Source organism: Typopeltis vanoorti, chromosome 12 (assembly GCF_054136105.1).
Source record: "Typopeltis vanoorti isolate ZY-2024b chromosome 12, IOZ_Tvanoo_1.0, whole genome shotgun sequence".
Classification (NCBI taxonomy): Eukaryota; Metazoa; Arthropoda; class Arachnida; order Uropygi; family Thelyphonidae; genus Typopeltis; species Typopeltis vanoorti.
In genome coordinates, this window is record NC_143560.1 from 68,412,376 (window position 1) to 68,428,977 (window position 16,602).

At 33.5% G+C, this 16,602-nt stretch overlaps 1 protein-coding gene across 2 annotated transcripts in view; it reads right to left on the minus strand.

Annotated features, from left to right (window-relative positions):
* S1P (membrane-bound transcription factor site-1 protease) overlaps positions 1-16,602 on the minus strand; it is a 480,656-nt gene that overhangs the window by 26,754 nt on the left and 437,300 nt on the right. For both annotated transcript variants that reach the window (XM_090401757.1, XM_090401758.1), the window contains one exon: positions 4,496-4,618. In XM_090401757.1, coding sequence (XP_090257883.1) covers positions 4,496-4,618 — 123 coding nt within the window. The remainder of the gene's footprint in view (positions 1-4,495; positions 4,619-16,602) is intronic.

A 16,602-nucleotide genomic window follows, 5' to 3' on the forward strand; every position in this document is an offset into this window, starting at 1 on the left:
CAAATTTATCCATCTGACTCCCCACACTACCAGGTTTCTTATTCTGTTGTCCATTCCATATTTAATTTGCCATCTTCACTAACAATTGTGACTAAATAGCTGAGGCTTTCTTCTTTCTTTTTTTTTTACTTGTTCCATAAGTTTCAGGATGCAGCTGACTTTTTTCCCCCCTCTGCCTATTTTCAATGTAGTAGTAGTATTGTAGTCTTTGTTGCTTTATTGCTGAATTTCATTTCAAATTTGTTATAGCAGTTATGCTATTTAGTTCAGGAATCTGAACTAAATGTTCTGTTTAGTTCAGATTGTACTGGATTTATTTAGGAATATAACATCATCTGCACAGAGGAAAGAGATGAGATTAACATCTCTAATTTTGATAACAGACTTAATATAATATGATTTATACAGATGATGAATGACACTGGAAATAGTGTGGAACCCTTCTCACACAGGATTTTAAATCAAACCATCTTCCTGCATCTCATTCAGTTCTCACTGCTGATGTACAATTCGAATACAAGCTACTGTTTGATATAATGTCCTATTTATACACATAACTGTAGCATTCTGAAGAGATTTTCATTTGCCTTGATATATACCTTTTTCCAGAGCCACAAAACCTAAATATACAGATTCTTGTTATATCCTTATGATTTGTCAACTGTTTGTTTGAAAGTGAAAATATGATCCTGATAATCCTTATTTGGCCTGAACCCAGCATGTTCTACTCCAAGTTTCTCTTGCACAATTTTTCATAGCTTCTCCATTTTGCATCATTTTTATCAGGAATGCTAAATAAAGATATTTATCTGTAATTCTCACTTTAAGTTTATTTCCCCTTTTATAGATGGTTACTATGAGAGTTCTATGAGCACAGCCACTGTAAAACTTTTATATCTCCATATGTAGGCATTTCATTATCATTTAATTCAGCTGGCTTTTGACATTATAGGTTTCTGATGGCTGATTTTGTACCTAATGTATTGATATGTGCTCCTGATTGCATTTCCCTATGATCTAAGGTTCCTAGAAACTTCTGTTAGTCATCATAGATCAAACCCTAATTTTTCATATGCTCCATCATAAATTAAGGTTATGTTACTGGAAATATAGATTTGAACAAAAATAATCTTTTATAAACATGTTTTTAAAATTTTATTTAAGATGGCTTATTATAGACTGAGTTCTTTCTTCTTCTTCTTCTTGGAGGCATTTTTCAAGGACATAAATATGCTCTATATTGTAAATAATTTTAAATTAAACTAATGATAAATGCAGAAGGACGAAAACTACAACAGTTCACTCCAAATATAGGCCACACACACATACAAAATTAATTTAATTTTAAGTGAAACTGATAAATGCAGAATGGCAAAAACTACAACTCACTCCAATTGCAGGCTGTAGACCAATTCTCTCTCTCTGCATCTGTGATCTGACACAGCATTTTTTTTTTTTGATGCAAATATGTATAGACTGCTTTGTGACATAAAATTTTTAATTATTGGATAAAAAATAAACCATGTGAATTCAGTTGTTAGAAGTCATTCAATTATTCATACTAGTTATTTATTTATTTATTTATTTTTTGTCAGTTGTACAGCGTGGTGTCAGTCAGTTAAAAATCTATTGTTCCAGTACATTCATCCCAATCATCTCACATATATAGCCCAACATTTCATACAGTCATAACAGAACATTTATTCCAGTCATAAAAGTGAAGGGGGGGGGGTCATAAAGCAGAGGGTTTGAGTTTAGGCTTTCCATGTGGTATCTTATCAACTGTCTTTGAAAAGTCCAGCAATACCAAGGGCACTCATTTTCCTTATCCAAATCATCTCTTACTTTAATACAATTGTAATTACAGAAAGTCCCTAAATTATTAAGGCAAGACTTTCTCTTCACAAAAGCCATTCTCTGTCCCAGAGTGTCATATTTCTATTTCCCCATTACTGAGTTTGAGTTTTATCCAACTTCTACAATACAGGCAAAAACCAGTCATACAGCACATTCAGTTTCAGACCATTGTCATATATAACAAATTTCACTATATGGTGAACCACTGCCCCCACACACACACACACTTGTAGATGCACATAATGGTTTGATAACGTTTTTAAGCAGTGCATAAATAAAACATTTGTTTACATCAGGTAAGTAAACATAAAATTTTTGGATAATTTTCACAAACAAAAAAACTCATTCTGAATAGCTAGGCTTCAGGAAATATGCCAACCAGTTTTGTTATCAATCTATACCATTAAAAGTTTTCCATTTCAACAATAAGATTGTCACATTTATGGATACCTGTAGTATTACCTAGTGCAGCAATTTTCACTTCACCCAGAACTTTATCTTTGTTTATAACAACTGTAGCAGCAGTAGTGCGAGGTAAGCCTTGTCAGCAGCATCTCTCAGTGTTCGATACACCATTGTCACTAAATTTAATAATTTTAATCTGAGTAGGTAGCATAATAGGTTTGTCTGCCTTCTTTTAACTAGAGCAATAGTACCCTGACTTTGAATTTTATCTGCCATTATTAGCAACAATAAAATTGAATAATTATGAACAGTTTATCATTCACAGCAAAACACCAAAACACAAAGAGATGTAGTGAGCAATGGCATTGTAAATTAATGAGTTCCTGAATAATGCACATAGGTTGATTCACAGAAGTGTGATGTTGCTAAAACCATCATATGAACAAATGCAGTATGGTAGTAATGGGCACTGGTCATAATAGAAAAGTGTCGTATGAGTGGATCGTTGTATAGCAAAGCATCGTAAGGGAGGTATTGCTTTACCACAGTTCCTAGTTCAGATAACAAAACTATCTTGCATTATTCCCATTCCCTTGAGAACCTGCCAGTACTGAGACTTAAATAACCTGTCATAGGTACAACCAATTAGTTCACACAATTCTTTTAAAACACACATAATAACCTATTTAATCCTACTGCTGTATTTTGGATTCAGGATATTGCAGAATCTTGCAATGTCCTAAGTATTTTCAATTCATCTCTCTATTCTCATATATGTTTTCATCATATTACATGATATATCATCCTCACCTAGATATACTGACAAAATGAACAATCAGCAATTTTACTATTTCATCTGCTAACATCACTTTCCTACTGTGTACATTCATTTAAGTTATACTTCCATAATTAGTATTCCTTTCCCTTCTTTGCTATATAGTGAAAAAAATAAAAATCTCTGGATATCCCTTTAGCCAGTGTGGCTATAAATATATATATGAATGAATGAATGAAAACAGCCTGTAAATTCTCCACTGCAGAGTGAAGGCTTCTTCCATTGCAGGAAGGTTAGGTCTACGTCTCCCATGGTGACCCACTCCATCTTGGAAGACTGTATACATATTTGACTGAATGAAAGTATGGAGTGAAAGCCAATCACAAACATCAATACCTTAGGTGGGATTTCAACCCATAACCTCTTGGCTAGAGAGCAGATATGTTAACCACTTGGCCAACCAGGCTGGCCATGCAAAGCACATATACACATACCTGTAAGGATATGTGCTTTGCATTATGAGATACTAAGGCAAGTGATGTGAAGTCATTAGCTTCAATATATACGAGTTGCCTCAGTCCTGAAAATAGTTCAGGCTCAAACTTTGTTTGCTTACACTTGTATAAAGGATTAAACCAAGTATATAATTTCTTGGTATCTTTAATTTATGATATGAAAGGTTTTAAGTCATGTAAAACATTCATAAAACAAACAAAAATGACTAAAAAAGGCTAAAAATCTCAAAATTTAGGTCGTTGTCTAAAAATTTTAGACAACGACCCTGAGAACAATGCACATCCTTATATTGCCTAGAATACTTTACTACACATGATACTGATCTCCTCAACAAAAAAAAGGAAGAAAATTAACATGAAATGAATGGCAACTTTAAAATAAAAGAATCTTCAAAAAGTGAACAGGAGAACCTAGGACTTTTTTTTTTTTTAATATATATATATAAAATGAACTCTAGGCTAAATAGCATATGTCAAACTAGTAAATGATTACAGTAATATGAAATATCAAGACTAAAAGTAAGGTGCGAGAACTAGATGCCATAAATAAGAAAATTCTGATTGGCTGATGTAATTAATTATTAATCTTAAATTTTTTTGTAAAAAATTTTATTTTATTTTTATTACAAAAGGTCAAGCTAGACGAGTTAAGTAGTTTAGATGTGATGCAGCTACTATAGTACATCGATAGTTGCTCTAACATAGTCATGTGTATTAAAGTTTTTATCTCAAATAGTAGTTGACTTCATAAATCAAATATAATGAGTGATATTCACTGTTTAATGTCACTGAATGACATGTGCTGTGTGTGTGTGTGTGTGTGTGTGTGTGTGTGTGTGTGTGTGAAAGTACATGTGCAATGATGTTTCAGGTAGTTCTAATTATAAAGAAATATTTTTAGCACATTTGATAAAATTGCTTTCATTTGTATCAGACATCTCACCTTCCATCCTTTGAGGGACATCTTTCGATGGCGAATCTAACTCAGATTTCAATTCCTGAAATAGTGGTGGCATATAGTCTGTGGTGGCATACTGTAATAGTGCTTCTAACAGCCAAAAGCAATCTAAAATGTTTAAAAGAATTATATATATATATATATATTCATATTTATATATACTGACTATAACCGAGACTAGAATAACAATTAAATTTATTCAAAACGCAACATGTTTCATCGGATTGTCCGACTTCTTCAGGCGTGGGAAAGCAAGTAAACACTATAAGAAACATCGTATCACTATAAAATGACTCAATATATATATATATATATATATATATATATATATATACACACACACACATACATACATACATTTTTTTTTTTCCTTATAAAGCCAAATACTATGTAGTCCAGGCTAAACTCATTAAAAAAACATAATAATAACTCCACCAAGTTTATCTAAATCATTCAACATTTTTAGAAATGTGTTGTATGAAGTCAAATAAACAAAACCAAACATATTTTTTACTTAAAAAAAAGAAGTTTTCATCAAATAAACTAATTCTACTATTAAATTAGGGTCAGTCTCCAACTTGTGAGCCATCATCATCAGTCATAGTTCAAAGTTCAAACATTTAAATTTGATGACTGCTAAATATCTTACTTGTGATCATCTCCTGTTATGTACATTCACCCACCTTATGGAGGCACTCTCTAAATGGATAAGAGCATAACTATCATTTAATATCATATCATATATATATTATGATAATTAATGGTTCTACACAGAATTCAGATTTATCACAGGACTTTCCTTCTAGCTGTCATACATCTAAAAAGTAAATGACATCCTCTTTAAACAAAATATTTCTAAACTATATATAGAAATTCATCATATATGTATTCAATCCCACTATGACTTCCACCTGATATTCATTTCAGACAAATTATGGCAACTACAACCGTGTTAGAAATAATTATTTTAATTTCCCAACGTTTCAACCTCCATATTAAGGTCATCATTTGGAGTATACACATATATATGTGGGTGGTCTGAAAAGTTCTCAGCCTAATGAAAAAACGAATTTATAATTTCAAAATTATTTTGATTTTCAACATAATCTCCTGTAAGACTAGTACATTTATTCCAGCGGTGCTCCAGTGCCATTATCCCATCCCTGTAGTGGTTCTCTGTAAGATCTGCAAAATACCCCTCTACAGCTGCAATCACCACTTGATTCGGGGAAGGAAAAAAAAAAAAAAAAAAAAAAAAAAAAAAAAAAAACGCTGACCAGCAAGGAAGAGTTTTAGTTTTGGGAAGAGACAGAAGTCAGAGGGAGCCAAATCTGGGAAGTAGGGTGGATGTTCCAACAATTCATAGTGCAGATCCCTTGATTTTCCCATTGCCAAAACACCTTTGTGGGCATTCATTTTAGAAATTATGGACTTTACAACTGTGTTATAAATAACTATTTTAATTTCCCGACGTTTAGATCTTCATATTAAGATCATCATCTGGAGTATATAGGACAAGCTGAGTTACATTTCACACAGTAAGCTAAAGAAACAATGATTTGATCACCGGTTATTCTACTGGCATGACCTCTAGTGAAAAAAAAATAAAATAAAATACAGATAAAATTAAAAATTAATTAAATATTTAGAAACTACATCGAAGCTAAATTCTATTTAAGATAACATGGGAGAAACATTCTTTCATATAGATAGTGTTCTTGCAGTAACAATGATGTCTTATTTTTAAAATGACAATTGTTATATTAGATTTAAGATTCTGGATTATCTATAATCCTGTTTATACGGAACCTTTCTCCCTAAGAGTTAACTATAAACAGGACTATAGATAATCCAGAATCTTAAATCGAATATAACAATTGTCATGTTAAAAATAAGACATCATTGTTACTGTAAGAAAACTATCTATATGAAAGAATGTTTCTCCCATGTTATCTTAAATAGAATTTAGTTTTGATGTAATTTCTAAATATTTAATTAATTTTTAATTTTATCTGTATTTTATTTTTTTTCACTAGAGGTTGTGCCAATAGAATAACTGGTGATCAAATCATTGTTTCTTTAGTTTACTGTGTAACTCAGCTTGTCCTTGTATATACTCCAGATGATGACCTTAATATGAAGGTCGAAAAGTCGGGAAATTAAAATAGTTATTTATAATACAGTTGTAAAGCCATAATTTCTAAAATGAATGCTGATCACCGTGCAACACTAAAAGAAAGGACTTTTGTAGGCAAAACATCTAGGTGCATTGTCCTGATGAAAGATCATTTTTTTCTTCTGCAAACTGGGTCTTTTCTCATGAATTTTTCGTCTAGCCTGGTTAAAAGATCAGAATAATATTCCCTGGTTATTGTTTTACCCTTTTCAAGATAATTAATAAACAAAATGCCTTTAGCATCCCAAAATACTGATACCATGACCTTGTCTTCTTTGGTACTGAACAAGCAGTTTCTGTCCACTGTTTTGACTGCTGAATCCAAGTCTCATCCATAGTAATAAATCGACACACAAAATCAGTTTTATTCTTGTTAAACTCTCGAAGCACTGTTCAGAGATTTTCACGTGAGTGCATTTTTGATCTGTGGCACCCATCTTGCACAAAGCATTTTCATTTGCAATTCTTCATGCAAAATGTATCCTACACTTTTTATTGAAATGCTTATAGTCTCGGCAATTTCACGCACTTTGACTTGCCGGTCATCCAATACCATATCGTGCACTGATCAATGATTTCTGGTTTGTTACACTTTTTGGACATCCTTCACGTGAATCATCTTCAAGGCTGGTATGGCTGCATTTAGACTCTGCAGCCCATTTCTTAATTGTCAAAAACAAAGAAGGGTGTCCATAAACTTCAAATGAACTTCTTTTGGCATTAAACCTTCTTTTACAAAGAATTTTATAACTGCACATTACTCAATTTTATCCATTTCAGGGATACAGATGACACTTTGACTTCCAACAGCTGTATAAAAAAACTACTTGATAGAATGACTTGCAATTTCACATCAATGCTTATGACAGATGTACCAACTTAGGAAAAAAAATCTTGCCGATAGTGTTATCATTTATGGTTGAGGTCGAGAACTTTTCAGAACACCCACGGATATACAGAGACAAGCTACATTACATTTCACATTGTATGCTAAAGAGACAATGATTTGATCAACAGTTATTCTACTGGCCTGACCTTAGTGAAAAAAAAAAAAAATGAAATAAAATAATTTCATTTTTATTAATTTTATTACAGCAAAAGTGATGTTCTAATTTAACATGAGAATTGTTATATTAGATTTAAGATCCTGGATTACCTATAGTCCTATTTATAATTAATTCTTAGGGAGGAAAGTTATGCAGGTAGAATATGTGTCTTCATATTCTTGGGATTTTTAGACCATCATTATTGTTAAAATTAGGGTGGTTGATAAGAATTTCACAGGCCTCCTTAAATTTGCATTCATACTACATTTTGGTGTAATGCAAACAACAGATGCTTTTGCAGTCAAATCTATGTAAAGTATTTAGGGCATGATCAGAAAGGCCAGCTTTACCATAGTTATTAAATTTAATGTATCGTTTATGTTCCTTTTTTCTGATAGGAATTGTACATCCTGTTTCCCCTATATAGGGCAAATTACAGGTGCAGTGAATGCAGTATACTCCAGGGTGGGCCAGCAGAGGAAGTGGATCCTTGGATGAGTTAAGTTCTTTAATTTTGCAGAAGGTTTAAAGGTGACTTTAAGGTTGTATTTCTGTAGTATTGTGCATTTTATCTGATATCCCTTCAATGTGTGGAATGGTTACAGTTTTATTATAGTCTAGTTTATTTTTGTTTTTAAGTGAGGTCTTGTGAAGAATTTTGTTGATAGCATTTTGGCTGTAGCCATTTTTTGCTAATAACTTTTAATTCATCTTTAAGTGCTTGTTCATTGGAGCAAATCTTCAAAGCCCTGTTTTTTAGTGTGTTAATGACACCTAGTTTTTGTGTTGGGTAGTAGTAGGAGTTTATTTGTATATACTGATCAGTATGTATAAGTTTCCAGTAAACAGTGAAAGAAAGACTGCCAAAAGAAGATGTGTGACAGGTGTATCTAGAGGAAGTGTGTTCTGCTTTTCAATCTCAGTTGTGAATTGTATGCATTTATGTTTTTTTGTTTAGGCAGCTGAGGTCTAATGTCTGGTGGCCATGGGACCAGATAATGAAAACATTGTCAACATTATCCAAGCCAGACAGGGTTTTAAAGGAGAGGAATCTAGAGCACGTTGCTCAAATTTTCCATATAAAAGTTAGCAACTGGGGGGGGGGGGGAGGTGAGCCTATGACTGTGCCTTCTTTTTGTAGGTAGAAAATGTTTTGCCACAAAATAGCCAGAACATAGTACATGTGCAAAGAGTGATATCAGGAAGGAATTTGTCCTGTAATAGAAGGATTGTGTCACTGTTGGGACATTTATGAAGAGGACAGAGACATCAAAACTGACTGATAAATCACCTTTTCCAGTGTGATGTCTTTGATTTTGTTTACAAAATGTTGTGTGTTTTTAATAAAATTAAAATAATTATTTCTAAAATTATTGTAGTCTCCATAATTTGTCTGAAATGAATGCTGATCACCATGTAACACTAAAAAAAAAGGATTCCACCTGATATGGTGGTTAATTTCTGTTACATTTTCTCTATACATTACACTGTAAAACTTACTATAGTAAAACTAGTAGAATTCATCTGTGGTAGTTTTTAATTAATTTTACTTTTTTAATTAAAAATGAATTTTTTAATTTAAAAAAATTAAATTAAATTAAAAATAAATTTTTAATTTAATTATTTTCATATTATCGATGCTCATTTCGTTGTCAATATTCAGTGCATCAGGAAGAAAAAAAAAGGTGAAAAGAAAGAAGTCACTCTACAACCATTTAGCATTACTGCTATTTCAGTTTGTATCAGGATTAGAGTAATGTGGTCAGTGTTATTAAAAGGAGGTGAAAAAAACAGATTTGGATTTTTGTAATCTCACAATGTTGTAGGTTGGTTCCATACTAAACACCCAGATATTTATAATGAGTTCTCTCTTTGTATTAATCAATGCATTGATATTAAGATACTTGTAAATGTAATCATTTATTTTTTTAGTGTACATGAATTTATTTAGTCGCAGCATAGTAAAACTAATAGAATAGTGTTATATATATATATATATATATATATATATATATATATATATATATATATATATATGTGGTCCTTTCTGAGAAGCCACTGAGTTTCATATATCGTTTGATGTTTAAGAGTTCCTACTGTAATACTTGAGGTATAGAACAAATTGTATGCACACATCACAAAGATGTTTTTATAACTCCAGTTTTCTGTGATGGATGGTGAGCTGATTGCTGTTGAATGTAGCATCCAGTGAAAGCAGGCTTTTGATGAACGGAAATAATTAATTCACCTGATGGTTAGTGGAGGAGAAAATATCTAAAAAGGACAATTTGTTGTCTATTTCCATATTAAATTTAATTTGTGAATGTAGACTATTTATATTAGATAAAAAGTAGGTAATGTGTCTTCATTATGGGGCCAGATAGCAAAAACATCATTTATATAATGAACCCAAAATCCCGATGACGGTCAGACGACGTCCGAAACGGTCCACACCCCGTTAACCCCGTCCCAGTTTCCACATAAGGATACCCTTCCCCTTTGTCCCCCCCCCCTCCCCCCACAAAAAATGCGGCCCTAAACAAAATAATATATATATTATTAATAGTAACCCGCATCAAAACACCCCCCCCCCCATTCATAAACAACCTTCAGCAAGATCTTGAAATTGGAAGGCATCACAGAACCAAAAACAAGGTATGTACAAAATTTTCCACCTCTTTTATTCTGCCATAATTGTCTTCTATACTCACCCATAATGCCCTAAAAATATATATATACCCCTTTTTGAATAATGTTAGCCAATGTATTAAAATAAGGGACACTCCCTAAACAAAAATAGGCTATAATAGCTGTAATTATATTAATGTCTTCTAAATGTTCTAAATAAAAGCTAGCAAGTGCAGGAAGAAAATCGACTTCCCACTGCAGTTTTTTCAACAGGACAAATATTCCTTTTGAGGATACATTACATTACACCTACTTTCAGAAGCATTTCCACAGGATATAATGAAATTGTTCAACTGTGTTATGCACTCAGGATATTTTATTTGTAAAAATAAATTTTACAGTCAAATTGAAGAAACCACAATGGGAAGTCTGCCCCTTCCCCTGCACTTGCTAAATTATCAGAATCAATTCCATCTTTAAAAGATAAATGGTCTCTTCTAGTTCTTCTCAGTGTCTACCAAGTTCCTTGTGACTGTCATCGTCCTTACTTTGGACAGACTGATTACTCTGTAGAAAAGGGAATGCAAGAACACCAATTTTATATAACAGTAAATCGGAAAAATGTGGCTTAGCACAGAATGGAACAGATACAGACCACAACATCCTATGGCCTGAAACACGCTTACTTCACTGATGCTGGTATATTGAACGCTTGTTTAAAGAAAGTGAGTGCTGAGGCCTTACTTCACCATCCGAACTTGAATTGAAATGGCTACCTATCTCTAAGATAAGGGAAAGTCTTAATTTAATTGCACATCAATAATTTTTTTTATTTTAAATTGCTAATGAATAATTAATACTGCAGTATTTTCTCAGTTATACCATTGTGCTGTTTCATATATAACATCATGCAGCTCCTACTTTTTCAAATCAATCCATTGTTTGCATTCAACTTTGTAATTAACTATTGTTGTCACTAATAATGGGCTGAAAAAATAATAATAAATATAAGACTGAAATATATAGCCTTAAATAAATAGTATTACTTATTCCTTGTGTTAATTTAAAGAAATATAAAAATATATATATGAAATTAATAAAAATAGAAAAATCCTTAGGTGATATATGGTATTAATATAATATAGGTTTACAATCTTTCATTGGTGGGAGTTACATTAAAATAATCATTTTGGTTAAGGTATACATTTCAGAGAGAGCATAGTTGAGTCAAAGTTCCAGGAAGAACAATGTAGCTTTCGTCCTGGTAGAAGCACAATTGACCAAATCTTCACTTTAAGGCAAGTCTTTGAGAAATCTTGGGAATATGCCAAGAATGTCTACACGTTTTGTGAACTTGGAGAAGGCATATGACCGGGTTCCTCGGGATAAGCTTTGGCAAGTAGTACAGGAGTATGGAGTGGATGGCCTACTATTAACTGCCATCAAGTCCCTGTGTGAATGCCCAGGGATTTGTGTCAGGTAAACAGCACAAAGTCTGAACCTTTCACAGTCTCCGTTGGCCTCCGACAAGGGTGTGTTCTGTCACCCCTCCTTTTCATAATATTTATGGACTAGATTGATAGGCACAGCCGAGGCAGTGAGTGTGTCAGAATTGGAAGATGTAGCATTAGACGTCTGCTTTTTGCAGATGACCTAGTTCTGCTTAGCTCTTCCACAGATGACCTCCAGTGGACCCTGGATAGGTTTGTAGCTGTTTGTGCAGACGCCGGAATGAAGATCAATGTGGCCAAAACTGAAACATTTGTGGTCTCAAGACAACCATCCCAGTGCACTCTACATGTAAGTGGAGTCCCAATGAGGCAGGTGGAGAAGTTTAAATACCTTGGGTCCATATTCACGAATGATGGAAAATGGGATGTAGAGCTAGATACTCAAATTGGCTTAGCAAGATCAATATTGCGGGAGCTTGGCCATTCGGTAGTATTGAAGCAGGAGTTAAGCCAGAAGGCAAATCTTGCTGTCTTCAATACAGTCTATGTCCCCCATCGTCACCTATGGTCATGAGAGTTGGGTAATGACCGAAAGAATGCGGACACGAATCCAAGCGGCTGAAATGAGGTTCCTTCAAGGGGTGCGGGGCTGACAAGACTCGACAGAGTCAGAAGCTCTGCAATTCGGGAAACCCTCAATACTCAACTGCTGCTTCTCTGTGCTGAGAGATCAGTTACGTTGGTACGGGCACCTGGTCAGAATGCCACAAGAGAGGCTCCCTCAGCAGGCCCTCTTTGCCAAGCCAGAGGGTGGGAGGCCACGTGGAAGGCCAAGAACTCGCTGGATAGATTATATCCGAAACCTTGGGTGGACACGTTTGGGAATCCCACCAGAACACCTGAGCTTGGTGGCAGAGGATTGTGACCATTGGAAGTTCCTCTTGCAGCTGTGCCCCCACAACCCAATTAGGAAAGGTGGGCCTTGAAGATGTATGTACTTCTGGATTTTGTTAAGGCATTTGATAGGATTCTACCTGGGAGATTATTATACAAACTCAAGGAGATGGATATGCAAAATCTCTACACCTCAGAGAGTGATGAGTAGAGGAAATGAGTCTAACAAAACGAGAGCAACCAGTGGGATACCACAGCGTTCTGCACATGTGCCGTTGTTTAACTTCTATATTAATGATATTTGGGTTGATCTGGATAGTAGCATACAATTATTTGCAAAGTTGGGAAGGCATTTTTGATACAGAATCCTTTTGCAGATTGATCTGAACAAAGTGGTTCTATAGGCAAATCACAATGAATATCAATTCATTGTGATTTAGCAAGACCTACCTTTGACAAAGGTAGGTCTTGCTAAATCTGCTCATGTTTTATAACAGTGTCAGCACAGTTGGATACGTGGAATGGATATACCATGATCTGTATATTTTTCAAAGGCATCTGACAGAATTCTACATTGGAGGCTTATACAAACTCAATGAGATGGATCTGCAAAATAAACTATTAAACAAAATACGTATTCTCTCCAAACAACTACTGCTAGCACAGTGATATTAGATATAATCTATACTAACATACTAACCACAAGAACTATATATAAATATAAATGGATTCTGATTTCTGTATCTAGTGAAAAACAAAACAAGATATTAAACAAATCAAAGCAAGACAGTAATTAAAAGCAAAACACCTGAAATCGTTAATGGAGATGGATACTAAATAAAGTTAGAAGCCATTAAAAGGAAAGTTTTGGATTTAGAATAATATATATTTATACCAAATAGCTTTAAAAAAAACATTAGCAGTCATTCATAAGGATTCCTCCTAAGGAACTGTCACCAAGATAACAACACTGCATGTGACAGCTAGGAAAAATAAATGAATAAAAATAAAATAAAATAATAAACTTGCAAATGTTGAATGAAGTGTTACAGAATAAATACAGTTTGGTAAACTCATTAACCACTAAATCCTGACTGAACTCTTCATTGTCTCTTTGACTCACTGCCTTCATTCTCAATAACCACAAAAATGTTAGCATGTTTTATTTAGACTACCTAGTAAAGAGATTCTTTCCTCCGCGCGGTTAGCCTAGTAGCTATGCGCTTCGCAACCATATGCCTGGGGAAGGAGTGTCCTAGGTTCGATTCCCGTCGGTGACGTGAGGAGCTGAAGGATCTTCCTCAGCCATAGCCAAGTTAGCCAGTCTTGGGCGTGGACAGCAGGGTTTTTTCCCCAGTTTATTCTGGGGTTTTTCATCCCGCAAAGCAGGCAAACTGGCCTTGAGAACTTAACACTACAGGCCATAGGATACACCGGGGCATAGGGCTGACCACCTTATCCTGTAAAACGGAGTGAGGTCCGATGATCAATGAACCCTCGACACCGCAAGGTAAAAGAGGGTATAAAGAAGATGAGATGATGAGTAAAGAGATTAATATGCTGGCTTGGTTGCTGAGTGGATAGCATAGATTTGGATTGGAATCCAAACTTGGGCATAATGTTTGTAAAAACCTGCTCTAGATGAACACGATAGCTCTGTGTTTATAGAGTTTAAAAAAAAAATCTAAAAAAAAAAAAAAATCTATAGTGATGTGTGTTACTCAGTTACACATTAGGGGAATTGTAAAGATGTATGAATTTGTGATATTGTAATCATTATTTACAACTTCTATAGTAATATTCCTCTTTCACAGAAAAAAATTTTTTTTTTGTAGTTTGCTTAGACAAAAAGATGTGTTAACACCTAGTATATTCCAGTGATATGGCCCTCAATCTGAGTTTACTTCTTCAACCTGCAGCTTCAAAAAAAAAAGCAGGAAGCTGGCAGAAGTAACAGAATAATGAAGAGACCACTTAAAGCCATGTGAATATCCTCACAAAACACATTATTAAAGAATATAATACAGCTGCTGAGTGGAACAGGTTGAAGACTTAGCACTAATAGCTGTGAATAAATATGCCGCTTTTCTACCCTGGTCAAATTATATCTATGGTGAGGGTAGTTTCAATCACATTATTAGAATGTATAGAACTGTCTAAGAGTGAGTTTCCATAAGAGTACTATACATCTCCTGGGAGGAGTGTTGATCATTATTGCCTGAAGTAAAATGCTCTCATTTATGCAAGAAACTAGTCATGAATATATTTTATGTACAAACTGTTAGTTACACTAAGGTAAAATATGGATGAAATAAAAAATATAATTTCATATCAATTATAAATACTATTCAATCCAGGAAAATCTTCCTATAGCTAACCTGAACCTATTGAATAGAATGGAGATCCGATTTTCACTTCTGTTTTAGATTAATGAAAGAAACAGATACCTCAGGACAATCACTAATACTTAACAGTCAAAGCTAGATATTTGAAAAACTAAAAAAACTCAGATTTTTTTTTTTTGATTGTTAATATTTGGTCTTTTTTTTTTTAATACTAAATATGAAACATTTTCTTTGGATTTTAGTGGACCATGATTCTTTATAAATATATGTATATAATCATCTACCAGTTTCGCCACCTTGAGTCTGGCTTCTTCAGGACGAGAGTGGTTACACTAACATTATATGCTACTCTGCATTTAAATTTTTCAAAACAATGTACTTTGTGCTTTGTATATCCATCTAGGTTATTCGATTTGATTGTTAATATTTGGTCCTTTTTTTTTATACTAAATATGAGACATTTTCTTTGGATTTTATTGGACCATGATTGTTTATAAATATATGTATATAATCGTCTACCATTTTTGCCAGAGCGTTCGGGAAGAAAAGAGATTGCAGGCCGGCAGATATCTGGGTTCTGAGAAAAAGTTAACTTTTTTTACGACAGTCGGAGAAAAATAAATAGTATATTCCGAAAAAGGAATCGTAGAACTGTGAGTTTTTTAAAGTGGAGGAGTTAACTGTCAATAAGTATTGGTAAATAAAAGAAGATATTGTGATTGATGTTCTATAGGAATGTTCGAGGAAATGCTGATTGAAAATTTAATCTGTTTTAAGGATGCCGGATCTATTTGTTATTTCTACTGGAATAGGAGATGGAATTTAGCAACTTAGATAAAGCAGTAGAAGAAACTTTTTTTTTGCTGGTACAAAAAATTAACAAAAATTGAACTGCATGAGGTAAGAGTACCTATACTCCGGTAAATTCAGAATATCTTCAGAGTCAGGAAGAATTAATGTGTGCTACATGAGAGTGATATGAAAGAATCCTATGAAAAAGAAGAAGAGAGTCTTATATCTTCTAAAAAGGGTCCTAAAAGAGAAACTGGCTATGAACATTTAGTGGATGTGATGAAGTGTATGTTCAACAAATCAGTAATAGAATGAATTAGAAATGGGTCATCTCATAAGTGTAAGTTTATTTTAAAAGGCCTTGGATCCGATTAATTTTGTAGTTATGTAATTTTGTTTGAAGTGTATATATATTGTTTTTGTTTTATTAAATGTCTAATTTTTGTATTTGTCTTGAGTCAGTGATTTTTTTGGATTCTGAAAGAAACAGTAAAAAAGTCATTGCACCAATCAGAGTGAACCCTTGTGCATATATAAATGCACTCGGAAATAGAAATAACTGTTATAGAGTAAATATAAAAATGAGGATAGGTTAAAAAAAAAAATAATAATCTCATATTAAACAAATGGCACAGTCGACAGGATCTTCTTTTAACAGAGGTTAAATAATAAAATCTCATTTCATGGCGAAACTGGTAGACGATTATATACATATATTTATAATGAATCATGGTCCAATAAAATCCAAAGAAAATGTCTC